Source organism: Hyperolius riggenbachi, chromosome 6 (assembly GCF_040937935.1).
Source record: "Hyperolius riggenbachi isolate aHypRig1 chromosome 6, aHypRig1.pri, whole genome shotgun sequence".
NCBI classification, from domain to species: Eukaryota; Metazoa; Chordata; class Amphibia; order Anura; family Hyperoliidae; genus Hyperolius; species Hyperolius riggenbachi.
In genome coordinates this window covers 15870057-15886361 of record NC_090651.1, presented here as the reverse complement: position 1 = coordinate 15886361, position 16305 = coordinate 15870057, and the positions used below count along the sequence as shown (strand labels likewise).

Here is a 16305-nt window from a genome sequence, read left to right as displayed (position 1 = left end):
GCGGGGCTGGGGGGATGCCGCTGAGCAGGGGCTATCATGTAGCGAGCCCTGGGCTCGCTACATGATTTAAAAAAAAACAATAAAAAAAAAACTGCTGCGCTGCCCCCTGGCGGTATTTTTCATATCGCCAAGGGGGTTAAAGAGAGAGTCTGAAGCCAATTTAAATACTTGTTTTTACCTGTTAAGAACGGCAGAACGAGGGCTTTATACCCCCAAATCCCGGGGCAAACTTCCACGACTTTCCAGGTCGTGGCTTTTGCTGTCCGGGGAGGCAGAGCTTTGTGCTGTAGCTCTGCCTCTACTGGAGTCAATCTCCGTGCGGATCTCCACCTCTCCCCGCCCCTCTCAGTGAAAGAAGATTGAGAGGGGCGGGGAGAGGCGGCGATCGACTCCAGTAGAGGCAGAGCTACAGCAGAAAGCACTGCCTCTACCAGGAAGCGCTCCCCAATTTTTTCCCCGGGGATTTGGGGGGTATAAAGCCCTCGTTCTGCCACGGGAATGCAGCGTTTGAGCACTGCTCATATTCCGTAACATAAATAACAGGTAAAAAAAGTATTTAAGTTGGCTTCAGACTCTCTTTAAAGGACTTACGAGGCGAAATAGGTTAAAAAAGGCAATTACCTGCATGAAATATCAATGCACGGAGGACGCCATCCGCGCCTTCCATGTCTTTCCGCCTGGTCCCCGCAGCTGAATGCCCCCCCCCCCCTAGGTGTTGTTTCTACTGACTTCAGAACACATTGTAAACAAACATTCCACAGTGATGCACCTACCTGCAGTAGAGACGTTGCCACCTGCGAAAATTTAAGAATATAAATTAGGGAGAGGAAAAATTTTACAATGGGCAACCAGTGCCTAAATTATTTATCAAGTAGTGTTGTTAAAAATAAGCCATTTTATTCATGAAGCTATATTCACCAGAGTTCCTCTTAAGTACAAAAACTGTAATAGTCGGTGGACAGAGTTTCCCGTGTACTAAGGTTGAGGGCAGAAATTGCACCAGGACTGGAAGGTGAGGCTGGATCAGGGTTAGGAGAAGTGGAGGCTTTTGGACTTCCATCGGAAGAGGATGCTGCAGTACCCAACAAGTCTGGAGTTTTCTGGAAAAATGAGCGAAGATCGACTTCCTTTGAGGCCTTACGCCTCTCTTCCAATGTCAGGTTTTGCATGTTGAGCAGCTGCATAACATGCTGAGAGGTGAAGCACGGTTGCTGTTCTGCAAAAGTGATCAGAGTATGAAATGCATCGATCGCTTTCTCCCAAGATACTGGTTCCACCTCACAAACATCATCATCACTTTCTTCGTCATCTGTGCCACTCGTTCGTTCACGTTTGATAACAGCTTCGGTGATATCATCTGAATTTAATGTTACTGGTATAGCTTCGTCAACAGCAAGCCAGCTGCTGAGTTCATCTCGAGACACGTCGATCTTACGGTCAGCAGAGTCAACGAGCTCACAGATTTCATCATACACTGTGATGGTTGTGGCGGCTGCGTCATCGATTGGAGACTCCTCTTGGTCACTGGCGGAGGATCCCGCAGGTATCACCGAAGGCCACAACTTTCTCCAAGAGTTGTGCAAGGTTTCCTTCGTCACAGAATCCCAGGCACAACTGGCAGTGTAGATGGCGTCTTTTAGATTAAATCTCTTCTGAAATTCCACAACCGTGTCATCAGCGTTAATCATTTTACGCATGAAGTCACGCCTGTAGAACATCTGTAAATTCTGTATGACTCCTTGGTCCATCGGTTGGACCAGACTGGTTAAGTGAGATGGAAGATAACGTACGAAAATGTTGCCATCAACGAGTTCTTCTGCGGGAGGATTTGTGCGACTGCCGTCCAGGAGCAACAGAACTTTACTGTCTTCCGGTATGGCTTGGTTTTGTAAATTTTCTTTCACACTGGGTACAAAGGAGCAGTGAAACCACTTCTTTAAAATGTCCGAGTCCCTCCAGCTGTTACATTGTGCATGGTGGTAATCCACGGGAAGGTTAGTTATGCCTTTAAGCGATCTTGGTTTAGCCAATTTGCCGATCACACTCAACTTCAACTTATGATTTCCAGACGCATTTGCACAGACGATGAGCGTTAGCCGCTCTTTGTTTTGTTTGAGTCCATTAGCTACCTCCTCGTCATCACCCGCCAAAGCTGAATCTGGCACACATTTCCACATTATTCCAGTCTCCTCCGCATTGTAAATCCGTTCTGGTGTCAGCCCATGTTCTTCTACTAGGTCATTAAACACATCAAGAAAGGAAGGCGCAGCTCTGATATCAGCCGTTTTTTGCTCACCTGACAAGTCTGGCTTTCGGATGCCATGACGGATCTTGAATCTGGATAGCCAGCCGGTTGAAAAGTTACACTGACCTTCGAGGCCTAGTCTTGCGTGTAACTCTTTTGCCTTTTCCTGCAACATCGGCCCAGATACAAAACCTCCCTCAGACCTTCTCATCAAGAACCACTCGTACAGTGCCTGATCTAGCGTTTCCATTTTCGGTGTATGAAGAGTATGACGCCGTTCCACACTCTCGTCACTCTCTGAGTTCAGGTAAAACCTCCTTATCTTCTCAGACTTGGATTTGATGTCATAGATTGTAGACGACCCGACATTAAACTCCTCCATGAGTTCTGTTCGACTCACGCCTTCCTCAAGTCTCTGACAGATCTCCATCTTCTGCTTCAGAGTAAGCACTATGCGTTTCCGCTTACACCTTGGCGGCCGGTGAGAGGTGGAGTCTGGCTGTATGTTCTGCTCTGTTGCCATGACACAGACGGATGTCCTCTGCAGTTACAGCAACTTTTCTTTCCTAACAAATTATTCAGCAACACTTTTAGCCCCTCAGAGGCATATGTGAAGAGGGAAGTACCCCAGTAGAGTGGGAGCAGTGTGCAGTTCAGCGCTGGCAAACGTTTTGTGCTAGATGCGGCCTAGGTGCGATCTAGAAGCCAGGCCTCGAGTAACAGTGGGCAGCAGTGTTGCGAAGCGTCAGGATATTTAAAGAAAGTCCGTAAATAAAGTGAGGTTTTGTTGCCCCTGTCTGTGTAGTCCGTAAGTAACTCTTCAGGTTCGGTGAAACAAGCTCTCTGCAGCAATGCTGTACTACAGGCATGAGGGATTACACACACACAGGAACACACAGCATTTCCCTCCTTCCTGCCTCCTCCCCTTCCCCGTCGCTCAGCTTGTAGAGCCATCTCACACAGGCTGGGGGCTGGAATGACTAGTCTGTGATCTCTCCACACAGAAGCAGCTCCTTAGCAAGGAAGACACAGCCATAGTTTACTTTTCTCTTGGCAGAGGACACTGATTTGAATCCCATACAATGTAAGGCGGGGCCACACTTGTCTTTCAGTTTTCTGCACACCATGTGCCTTTGTTTGCAGAAAAACAGGCAACGTTTCTTCACGGCAGCTAACGCAATTGATAGAGAAAAAGCACACAATGGACTCAATTCTGGTAGGGTTATCAAACAAATTACCTCATGTGAAGTAATTTACCTCATGAAGTAATGACATTTAGCAATTCTGGTAGGTTTCCGTCATGTTTTACCTCCATGAGATGAATTATGAGGTAATTTATCAAAAATAGCTATTCTCATGGAAATTAGGGGGCATGTTAGCACATGCATTTTGCAGTTTTTAGTGGAGTTCCTATTGCTGTTTTAGTGTCGTTCCTATTCAGGCTGTGTAAGAGAAAAGAATAGTAGAAATAAAACTCCATATATTTACTGGATTTTTTTTTATTTTTACAAGGGATGCCTATAAATATACTTTTCATAGGTTGCTACATAGTCAAATACACCTCCCCCCCCCCCCCCCCTCAAAAAAAAAAAAAAAACATCATCCAAAGACTATCCTAACTTATGGAAGACTATTAAAGACTACTATTATAGATTTACTGCATGCTTACCGCTGAAATACCTCATGTTTTACCTCACTTTACGCATTCACCTCATGTTCTACCTCACTTTATGCATTTAGCTCATGTTTTACCTCACTTTATGCATTTACCTCATGTTTTACCTCACTTTATGCATTTAGCTCATGTTTTACCTCATGTTTGGAAATGGAGAAAAATATTTCAGAATTGCTAAAAAAAAAGAGGAAAATACCTCATGAGCTATATTTTACCTACAAAAAAAATATTAACCTCACATAGCTACCAGAATTGAGGACAATGTGCAGAATTATGCTGCAGGATGTCATTTTTTTTCTGCACGTGAAAAACACATTCAAGTGTAAACTAGCCCATTGATTAGGGTCTGTACAAATTCTACTTGCGATTTTCTGTGCGTATGCGATTTTGCCTCCAGTTACCTGATTATTTACCTAAAATACGCAAGGAAAATTGCATGCGTTGCGTTTCCCCTGTGCTGCATAAATGCAAACACTGAAAAAGCGCTTGTGATTTTCTATAATCGCTTCGCACTACTGTGTACAGAGCCTCGTGATTTGCATTGTTTTCTTGAAGGCTTTGGGATTGAAAAATTGGATGCAATATTCTAAAATCGAAGCGCAACTCAGCCAAGTGTGTACAGGCCCTGTATACACTGGCTGTGCTGCGATTTTAGAAGTGACTACATTTTTTAATCGCAAAGCCTTTTGTGAAAATAAAGCAAAAAGTGAGGCGCTGTACACAGTGGTGCGATGCGATTTTTAGAAAATCGCAACTGCAGTGCCTGCAGCGCTTGTTTTTTAAGTGCAGGAAAAACGCAATGGATGCGAGTTGTATTGCTTTTTTTTAGGTAAACAATTAGGAAACCAGGAAAAGATTGCCTCAGCAAAATTGCAATCACATCTCAAGCGCACAACAAAATCGCAATTAGAATTTTGATTAAAAAATGAATCGCACTGCGTTTGCGATTGGCAATTTCATTGTGTACAGGCCCTCACATGAGTTTTCAGTTTAAGGGCTAGTTCACACTAGTGGCGCTTTTGGATTTTTTTAAGCACTGGCGATTTTTCAAAATCACCTGAAAGCGCTTGTGAAATGATTCTCCATTAATCTACTTCATTAGACCAATCACTGCCGGGTGAAGATAAACATGCGGTCTAGCATGTTTATCATCACCCCGCACAGTGATTGGCCTGATGAAGTGTGTTGGATCTCACGAAACGCGTTGCCTTGTGCTCAATAAATGATTTTTCTTACTGTAACGTAAGTGAATTCTTGTATGAGGTAAGCCACCTCAAGATATTTTTATATTTTTAGCTTTTTTAAACACAAGGAGGAAATGCAGAAAAAAATGCAGCAAGCAGGATTTTTGAAATCAGGCAAAATCGCATCGCATTACTTTCAAAGGGTTCCTGTAGTTTTCATTATTTTGCTGATATCCTTGCGTTTTTGTGATTTGAAATTGATTGGAAAACTCAGCAAAATCATGTGTAGTATAAAAAACAATTGTATAGTGCTTTTTTTAACACGCAGTGTAAATCTGGCCTTATACTAAGAACAAACGATGCCATTTTCTGCCCGATCGGCGGCCATCAGGTGATCATTTCCAACATTTCCAATCCGTTTTCAATCGAGAAAGAGATCGATTTTGCGAAGTTATGTGAAAATCGATCACTTTATCGACCAGGAGCAGTTTGGACATGTACACATGCTACAACTTCCTATCCGATCACCCGTCGATCGGACAGGAAATCGCATCGTGCGTTCCCAGCATTACAGTCTAAGGGCCCATTCACACTAGAAATCGCTAAAAGCAATCGCAAATGATGAGCGATTTTTCTCGAGTTTTACAGAGTTTTTTCCTAGAGATTTTCCAGTGATTTTAAACTGTACAGAAAAGCGGTTTTCACAATTAGCGTTTTGCGATTTCTAGTTTAATAAGCTGTGTCTAAGTCTTCCATAAACATGAAATGACATCTGCACAGGAAAAAGAGGTGTTTTGGGGTATGCAAGGTTTGATGGGTAAAATCGCTCGAAACTCTGTTGATTGTGAACAGACCAGCGCTTCCAGAGCGATTTACCAGAACTCCTATACTGAACACTGAAACGCTAATCGCTCAGAATCGCTCAAAAAATGCTGCAGGCAACGCATTTGCGTTTCAGCAAATCGCAAATCGCTTAGATGAGAACACTTCCATATACTTTTCATTGTACAAGCGTTTTTCAAAACGCTAGCGATTTTCAGCGATGCTGAAATCGCTTGTAAAGCATACAAGTGTGAATGGGCCCTTAACCCTCCTGGCGGTATAAAAAAATCCGCCAGGAGGCAGCGCAGAAGTTTTTTTTTTTTTTTTTATTATTATATCATGTAGCGAGCCCAGGGCTCGCTACATGATAGCCGCTGCTCAGCGGCATCCCCCCGCCCACTTCGATCAGGAAATCCCATTCAAAGAACGGGATTTCCTGGAGGTCTTCCCCCATCGCCATGGCGATGGGGCGGGATGACGTCACCGACGGGGTTACCGCCAAGGAGGTTAATGTCCTCACATGACATGCTGCAGCTCAACACAATAGCACACTGGCTGGCTGTGAGTCTGTGACAAACAAACCGCTCACCCTCAGCCAGTCGGCTGTCCTCCATTCCTTCTCACTCAGGACAGCAGCGTACAGACTCCTCCCTTCCGCTGTGCAAGTCAAATGAAACACTGCTGCTCTCCTGCCTCCATCCCTCCTCACTCACTGTCAGACTCCTCACACAGCATAACAAGGGTTCCCCAATGATGCTCCCCTGCCTCCCCCCTCCTCACTCACTGTCAGACTCCTCACACAGCACAACAAGCTGATTTTCCCCAATGATGACCTCCTGCCTCCCCCTTCCTCATTCACTGTCACACAGCACAACAAGCTGCTTTTCCCCAATGCTGCTTTCCTGCCTCCGCCCTCCTCACTCACTGTCACACAGCACAACAAGCTGCTTTTCCCCAATGATGCTCTCCTGCCTCCCCCCTCCTCACTCACTGTCAGACTCCTCACACAGCACAACAAGCTGCTTTTCTCCAATGATGCTCTCCTGCCTTCCTCCTCCTCACTCACTGTCAGACTCCTCACACAGCACAACAAGCTGCTTTTCCCCAATGATGACCTCTTCACCTCACTCTCCTCTCGCTTCTCCTCCTGCTCTGACTGCATGCTATCAGTGTAAACACACAGTATAAACATGCCACCCCAGTACTCTCTGCGCCTGATGCAAATGTTTCAACTTGCTTCATGAGAGAACCGGCTCACGAAATGAAATAATAATACTCTCTTGAGGACCTGCCTGAGCCCTGGAGAGATGGCAGGGTTCATATGGCCCCTGGGAGCGCTGTAGATGCAGCACAAGCCACCCCTCTCTTCTGTCTATACCACCAGGGGTTTCTGCCAGTTGCTTGAGATTGCCAGTTGCTCCGATTCCGGATAACCGGGATTCTACTGTATTTAACGTGCTATTCGGATAAAAAATGTTAGGTTCCATTAACCATGTCACATTGGCAACCATAGAGCGCCCCCTGTTGTCTGTAAGTATGCCTGACATATAGAGCCTTCAGATTGAAGAAATCTCTCATCGAAAAAAAACTCAGCTTCCACAAAAAGCGACATCACCGCGATTCATTTTCATAGGGCGAAAATTGATGTTCTGCATAAAATATTGCTGCCGGGCGCAATCAGCTCATATATACTGTCATCCACTGCGTTTATCCAGCCTATACATTCACAAACATGCAGAATAGATGATATGACTCCTTTCTATCACCCCCCCCCCCCCCCCCCAGCTCATTATCTACTTACCCACAATGCATTCTGCTCCCATTCACAGACCTCGCTGGTTGCCATGTTAATGCAGTTTCCATAGCGACCGGGATCCAGCATTCCCCCGGGTGTGAGGTGGTCTGGAGTGGAAGGAGAAGGTATCGTGCTTTGAAGTGATTTATAAATAGATGCTTCCATAACCCAACTAGATATCTCAATGGCAGGGTCAGGCGTGCTTCCACATAATCAGGGCATGGCGGCAAAACTATGCAAGAGATGGGGGAGGGAAAGACAAATGAATGCATGGTAATGCAATGAATCTTATTTATTATCATACATTATGTTTATGATAGAAGATGTAGTGCTATATAAATACATAATAATAATATGGGAGGACATTACACTATGACTATGGTAGGATTAGATTGTGAGCTCCTCTGAGGACAGTCAGTGACATGACTATGTACTCTGTAATGTGCTGCAGAAGATTCCGGTGCTATATAAAGACATAATAATAATATGGTAGGACATTAGACTATGACTATGGCAGGATTAGATTGTGAGCTCCTCTGAGGACAGCCAGTGACATGACTATGTACTCTGTAATGTGCTGCAGGAGATGCCACTGCTATATAAATACATAATAATAATATGGTAGGACATTAGACTATGACTATGGTAGGATTAGAGTGTGAGCTCCTCTGAGGACAGTCAGTGACATGACTATGTACTCTGTAATGTGCTGCAGAAGATGTCAGTGCTATATAAATACATAATAATAATAATATGGTAGGACATTAGACTATGACTATGGTAGGATTAGAGTGTGAGCTCCTCTGAGGACAGTCAGTGGCATGACTATGTACTCTGTAATGTGCTGCAGAAGATGTCAGTGCTATATAAATACATAATAATAATATGGTAGGACATTAGACTATGACTATGGTAGGATTAGAGTGTGAGCTAATCTGAGGGCAGTCAGTGACATGACTATGTACTCTGTAATGTGCTGCAGAAGATGTCAGTGCTATATAAATACATAATAATAATATGGTAGGACATTAGACTATGACTATAGCAGGATTAGATTGTGAGCTCCTCTGAGGACAGTCAGTGACATGACTATATACTCTGTAATGTGCTACATGAGATGTCAGTGCTATATAAATACATAATAATAATATGGTAGGACATTAGACTGACTATGGTAGGATTAGATTGTGAGCTCCTCTGAGGACAGTCAGTGACATGACTATGTACTCTGTAATGTGCTGCAGAAGATGCCAGTGCTATATAAATACATAATAATAATAATATGGTAGAACATTAGACTATGACTATGGTAGGATTAGAGTGTGAGCTCATCTGAGGGCAGTCAGTGACATGACTATGTACTCTGTAATGTGCTGCAGAAGATGTCAGTGCTATATAAATACATAATAATAATAATATGGTAGGACATTAGACTATGGCTATGGTAGGATTAGACTGTGAGCTCCTCTGAGGACAGTCAGTGACATGACTATGTACTCTGTAATGTGCTGCAGGAGATGTCAGTGCTATATAAATATGTAATAATAATATGGTAGGACATTACACTATGACTATGACTATGGCAGGATAAGATTGTGAGCTCCTCTGAGGACAGTCAGTGACATGACTATGTACTGTGTAAAGTGCTGCAGAAGATGTCAGTGCTATATATATAAGACTTAAAGGAGAACTGTAGTGAGAGGTATATTGAGGCTGCCATATTTGTTTCCATTTAAGCAATACCAGTTACCTGGCTATGCTGCTGATCTTCTGCCTCTGATACTTTCAGCCATAGCCCCTGAACAAGCATGCAGCAGATCAGGTTTTTCTGACAATTTTGACAGATCTGACAAGATTAGCTGCATGCTTGTTTCTGGTGTGATTCAGACACTTCTTCAGCCAAATAGATCAGCAGGGCTGCCAGGCAACTGGTATTGCTTACAAGTAAATAAATATGGCAGCCTCCATATACCTCTCACGATAGTTGTCCTATATGACTATGGCAGGATTAGATTGTGAGCTCCCCTGAGGATAGTCAGTGACATGACTATGTACTCTGTAAAGTGCTGCAGAAGATGTCAGTGCTATATAAATACATCAAAATAATAATAATATAGTTGGACATTAGGCTATGACTATGGTAGGATTAGAGTGTGAGCTCCTTTGAGGACAGTCAGTGACATGACTATGTACTCTGTAATGTGCTGCAGAAGATGTCAGTGCTATATAAATACATAATAATAATAATAATATGGTAGGACATTAGACTATGACTATGGTAGGATTAGATTGTGAGCTCCTCTGAGGACAGTCAGTGGCATGACTATGTACTCTGTAATGTGCTGCAGAAGATGTCAGTGCTATATAAATACATAATAATAATATGGTAGGACATTAGGCTATGGTAGGATTAGATTGTGAGCTCCTCTGAGGATAGTCAGTGACATGACTATGTACTCTGTAAAGTGCTGCAGAAGATGTCAGTGCTATATAAATACATAATAATAATAATAATATGGTAGGACATTAGACTATGACTATGGTAGGATTAGATTGTGAGCTCCTCTGAGGACAGTCAGTGACATGACTATGTACTCTGTAATGTGCTGTAGAAGATGTCACTGCTATATAAATACATAATAATAATAATATGGTAGGACATTAGACTATGGCTATGGTAGGATTAGACTGTGAGCTCCTCTGAGGACAGTCAGTGACATGACTATGTACTCTGTAATGTGCTGCAGGAGATGTCAGTGCTATATAAATATGTAATAATAATATGGTAGGACATTACACTATGACTATGACTATGGCAGGATAAGATTGTGAGCTCCTCTGAGGACAGTCAGTGACATGACTATGTACTGTGTAAAGTGCTGCAGAAGATGTCAGTGCTATATATATAAGACTTAAAGGAGAACTGTAGTGAGAGGTATATTGAGGCTGCCATATTTGTACATAATACATAATAATAATATGGTAGGACATTAGGCTATGGTAGGATTAGATTGTGAGCTCATCTAAGGACAGTCAGTGACATGACTATGTACTCTGTAAAGCTGAATTATCGGGTGGCAGAGGAGGACAGCGAGGGACCGATGAGTCTGGAGGAAGCCCCAGTCCCCAGACCTCAGAACCAGCTAGTCCTGAAGGGAAGAAAATGGTTATTTCACTATGAGCTTGCTCTGTAATCTGTAACAACCACAGCAGCAGAAATGGAGTAAGATGTAATGAGGTCCTAGGCAAGGTAGTAGGTTTGGGCCCCCTTGTGGTACTTTTGGTAGGCTGAAGTGGAGAGAGTTCAGAGAAGGTGGTACTGGCAGGTGACCCCACTACGCCCCAAGCACCTGCCTAGGTTGCCTGGTGGATGATCCTGCAGAGATACAAACCTGTCTATGGAGGAACCAATGAGCTTTCTGCTTATATTCAGCCCTATAGGAGCACACATTGCCCGACCCTGGCGCCCCAATTACACACTGGACGTCGCTATAGCCGCAACATTGAAGTCTATGGAGGTTACAGAAGGCGGACGCAAAATGTCTCCTGTAGAGATGGGTGGAAGGAAACTTCTCCTCCACCAGGTGGCGCTCCGCGGTGCTAATATCTTCCCTGCGCAGCGCCCAGACCGCCCTGTAGGTGGAGCTTGCCGACTCCTCAGCCTTTCCTCATTCGCACTACATGTCCCGGCATGCTCCAGGCGCAGCGGACTCCAACTCCCGGCGTGCCGCCGAGACATGCGCAGTGCGGGCGGGCCCGGCTGTTGTGATTGAAGCTGGAGCTTCCAGCAGGTGAGACTTGTTGTTTGCTGCGTGTGATGATTTATTGTTGTTGTTTGTCCCCGCGGAGCCCCCGTAGCTTCCCACACACCTGGCTGCAGGCGGCGGGCGGACTGTGTGAGTGATGAGAGTGACCATCTATTACAGGCGGCCATAGGCTGTGCATTATCCCTGCATTACAGCTGTCTCTCTACCTGCACTCCTCCTGTACCTGCCTGTGTGTGACATGTATTCATCACTGATTGCTTCCACATCTGCTGCCAACAATGCTGGGCTGAGGTGTATTACAGCAAAGGGTTAATTCTGACCAGCTCAAGGATCGCCCTAACCTCTATGAAAACACGTCCTGGTCCCAACACGAGTATCCCCTGGTCCCAACACGCGTATTCCCCCCCCCCCCCCCCCCCATCCTAACATAAGTATTCCCTGATCCCGACATGAGTATCCCCCATTCCCAACATAGGTATCTCCTGATCCCAACACAAGTACCCCTCCATCCTAACATAAGTATTCACTGATCCCAACATAAGTATCCTCCTGATCCTAACATAAGTACCCCCTGCAGTGCTCTCCCCAGAAATATTTTCCAGCCAGGTGGGATGATATGATAGAATGCAGGGCTGGTGCTTCGTTGTGCAACTCTGTTCACACCATAGGAGGAGGTGAGCTGATGACAGCCGGGTGCTTACCAAAACTAGCCGGGTAGAGCACCCGGCTAAAAGAGCCTGGGGAGAACGCTGCCCTGGTCCCATGCATAAGTACCCCCCCTGGTCCCAACATAAGTGCTTCCTGGTCCCCACATAAGTACCTCCCAATTCCAACATGCGCATCCCATCCCCCTAGTGTTCTCAGCTTGATTATGCAATCTCACTGTCGGACACCCCTCTCTCCTGGGCTAGAACAGACTCTTATTTTTTAACAAAGACATTGAACTACTGTTATCAAATACATTTGAATGATCTTTTTTGTTGTGAGCTCCTTGTATGTCCTACATTGTATGTTATATATTTATCTATTGTGCAGCGCTGCATAATATGTTGGTGCTTTATTAATACAATAAAAAATAATCCCAATATAAGTATCCCCCTGAGCCCAAAATAAGTACCCCCCCAGATCCCCACATAAGTACCCCCCCAGATCCCCACATAAGTACCCCTCCAATCCCAACATAAGCAACCCCTGATCCCAACATAAGTATCTCCGGATCCCCAAATAAGTACCACCTGATTTCCACATAAATACCTTCTGATCCAAATATAAGTACCCCCTGAACCCAACTTAAGTACCCCCTGATTCCAAAATAAGGATGCCCGGATCCCAACATAAATACCTCCTGATGGCTTTTTAGTACCTACTGTAAGTGACGACAAAATAGGAAAAATGTAATTTATATTGCAATTTTCTCTAGGAGAAATGTACATTTGTATATAAATGTTATCCCTTCCATTCTGTCAACCCACCATGGAAAGACTTTGGTTGGAATAAGACTTTAGTAGTTATTATGACAAGGAAGGGACTGTGCAGTGGTTTGACATTGAGTGGCTGAAGTTCTGCAGATCTATTAGTTGGATCTATGTGTTTTTGTTAATATCTTTTTCCTTTCCAGGCCCAGCAGAGTGCAAGCTTCCCCCATGATGAGCCGGCCTGGGCCGTTAGTTCACCTGTCTCCCTTCAGCTGATAGTCGAGCAACAGATGAGGTACGGAGGGGGAAAATGGCCGACAGCTTGAAAATCTTTCTCCAGGACCTGGCCCGGGTAAGAGCAGCCTCCATGGGGATCAGAATTAAATGCAGGTGTTTGTGATGTCAGGCACACAGGATAATCGAGTTATACAAGTATAGTCATTACTAATTCCAAGTGATGCAATATTATCCCATCATTCCTGGAATTCCTAATCTATATCACCCAAATGGCACTGGCTGGTTGGTGTTTACTGTAGAATTGCCCTGGAAAACTAAAGGTAGCCATACATTACACAATGGCTACCAGATCGCCCATTAGATAGATCCCTCTCTGATCGAATGGGATCAGAGAGGGGTCTATTGCCTGGCCACACACTGCAGACAGATTTCGGTGCTAGTCTAGTTTAGTGTATCCAGCAGGGAACCTCATAGGGAAATTCTACTAACATGATTGGGTGGGCAGCACCCTCTGTAATGTTTAGGCTTCCAATAGGTTGTAGTAAACTACTCCCACACTATTCGGCCAATCACAAAGTTTTGCGCTGAAGGGGGTGCTGTGATTGGACAACTGTTCTCTGTGAGGTTTCCTGCTGTGTTCCTTAAACTAGAGTAGCGCCCAGATTTCCAATAGAATTCTCCTTCCTTTGTGGTTCACAGGAAGTAGGTGTAAGACTACTACTTGGTTCACAGGAAGTAGGTGTAAGACTACTACTTGGTTCACAGGAAGTAGGTGTAAGACTACTACTTGGTTCACAGGAAGTAGGTGTAAGACTACTACTTGGTTCACAGGAAGTAGGTGTAAGACTACTACTTGGTTCACAGGAAGTAGGTGTAAGACTACTACTTGGTTCACAGGAAGTAGGTGTAAGACTACTACTTGGTTCACAGGAAGTAGGTGTAAGACTACTACTTGGTTCACAGGAAGTAGGTGTAAGACTACTACTTTCTAACAGGAATTAAGAGGCTGTAGTTTATGGTTTTATGCCTGTGTGGATATTTGTGCGTCTGCAGCAAGCAGGGCTACACAATAGCATTTCTAATTTAAAAAGTCTGTTTCCAAAGGTTTATAGTTAAGAAATGGTCAAAGGGAAGCTAATTGTATAATAATAATCGAACATTTATTAAATTGATGCAAATGTTATGTTATTTTTGCAAATGTATGCAACTTGGAACCGGACCAGTCAAAATAATCACTCCAAGCTGCATATATTTGCATAAAATTTGAATTAATTCAAAATGAATAGCATCTCATTGACTTTGGTGAGGAGAAGTCTGTATGCTGTGCTTATAAAGAGCCACTCACAGATTTCTGAATGAATCAGCAATGCTGTTGTGAGAACTCTGGACTCTGGAGGGGACGGGGGGGACTAGGTATTTTGACACAGATGATATTAGTGTAAACAAAATCAAGTCTGCTCCGTACATTTAAAATCGCCACGGCCAAATTTCAACACGGTGAAGCCGAAAGACTGCAGACTTAATCAGAGCGATCTAAACAGTCAGATATTAACGGGAAAATCGCTAAGGCTATAATTTGTGGCCTCCTTCAGGATCGGAAAAAAAGAAATTGAATTGTGTGTGGGCACTCCTAAAGAACAACTGAAGTGAGTGATATGGAGGTTGCCAAATTTATTTCCTTTTAAACAATACCAGTTGCCTGGCAGTCCTGCTGGTCTATTTGGCTGCAGTAATGTCTGTATCACACCAGAAACAAGCATGCAGCTAATTTTGTCAGATCTGACAATGTCAGAAACACCTGATCTGCTGCATGCTTGTTCAGGGGCTATGGCTAAATGTATTAGAGGCAGAAGACCAGTAGGACATCCAAGCAACTGGTATTGCTTTATAGGAAATAAATATGGCAGCCTCCATTACACTCTCAGTGAATGTGTCCTTTAAATTAACCGAGCATGAAAGACACTGTGAAGTGGTTCTTGCTGATAGTCTGCACACAATTAGGCACTCGGCCACATCTCTTATAAATGAAGGGAACTCTGGCTAATGGCGGCCTGCATTAATAATGAAAGGTGTTTTGTGTTGTTCAGGGTATTAAGGATTCCATTTGGGGAATTTGTACGATCTCGAAGCTCGATGCCCGGATCCAGCAGAGGCGGGAGGAGCAGAGGAGAAGGCGGCAGAACAGCGCTCTGGCCCAGCGGAGAGCTCAGAGCGAGGAGAGGAAACCAGAAACGTGAGTAACTCGCAGCAGGAGGCAGAGAACTCTCACAGCTGAGGGATTCTGAGGTCCGCTCTGAGTATTGCTCAGCATTTACTGCTACGTATTGTATTACCTGCATTCAGCTTCCCTTCATAATTCAGCTACTACTGTCCAGGCTTTCTGCTATTTGGCAGCTTGAATGACTTTAAAAACTGGCAGCATTAAAGGGATACTGTAGGGGGGGGGTCGGGGGAAAATGAGTTGAACTTACAGGGGGCTTCTAATGGTCCCCCGCAGACATCCTGTGTTGGCGCAGCCACTCACCGATTCTCCGGCCCCGCCTCCGCCTCCAGTTCACTTCTGGAATTTCTGACTTTAAAGTCAGAAAACCACTGCGCCTGCGTTGCCATGTCCTTACTCCCGCTGATGTCACCAGGAGTGTACTGCGCAGGCACAGACCATACTGGGCCTGCGCTGTGCGCTCTTGGTGACATCAGCGGGATCGAGGACACGGCAACGCAGGCGCAGTGGTTTTCAGACTTTAAAGTCTGAAATTCCAGAAGTGAACCAGAGGCGGGGCCGGAGCATCGGTGAGTGGCTGCGCCAACACAGGATGTCTGCGGGGGACCATTAGAAGCCCCGGGTAAGTTCAACTCATTTTCCCCTGACCCCCCTACAGTATCCCTTTAAAGAGGACCTGTAGTGAAAATAACAGCTCACTAATATTATAAATGCGAAAGTTTGAAGGTTTGTTACTCAATCACGCAACAATGGCTGAACAGATTTGAATGAAATTTGGCACACACATAGTACATTACCTGGAATTACATATAGGATACTTTTTATCCCCATAGCCAAAAAGTGGGCGGAGACTAAAACAAATTTCACTCGGAAAATATAAACTGCAGCCATTCTTACACTGTTAACCCTCCTGGCGGTTTGTCAAAATCCGCCAGGGGGCAGCA

General features: G+C 44.4%; 2 protein-coding genes across 4 annotated transcripts in view; one reads left to right on the top strand and one right to left on the bottom strand.

Annotated features, from left to right (window-relative positions):
- Positions 1–875: 875 nt before the first annotated feature.
- On the bottom strand, positions 876–3315 carry LOC137520674 (jerky protein homolog). Its single transcript, XM_068238872.1, has one exon. It carries the CDS (start codon positions 2766–2768, stop codon positions 930–932), a length of 1839 nt encoding a protein of 612 aa, XP_068094973.1. The 5' UTR covers positions 2769–3315; the 3' UTR covers positions 876–929.
- Positions 3316–7823: 4508 nt separating this feature from the next.
- EI24 (EI24 autophagy associated transmembrane protein) overlaps positions 7824–16305 on the top strand; it is a 31875-nt gene continuing 23393 nt past the window's right edge. Inside the window, exons 1-3 of one of the 3 annotated variants that reach the window (XM_068238882.1) lie at positions 7824–7846; positions 13107–13255; positions 15228–15373. In XM_068238882.1, the coding sequence (XP_068094983.1) occupies positions 13214–13255; positions 15228–15373 (188 nt within the window). In that variant the 5' untranslated portion in view covers positions 7824–7846; positions 13107–13213. Of the gene's footprint in view, positions 7847–11420; positions 11513–11595; positions 11618–13106; positions 13256–15227; positions 15374–16305 lie in introns of those variants that run through there. The other 2 variants (XM_068238881.1, XM_068238883.1) reach the window with 2 other exon arrangements.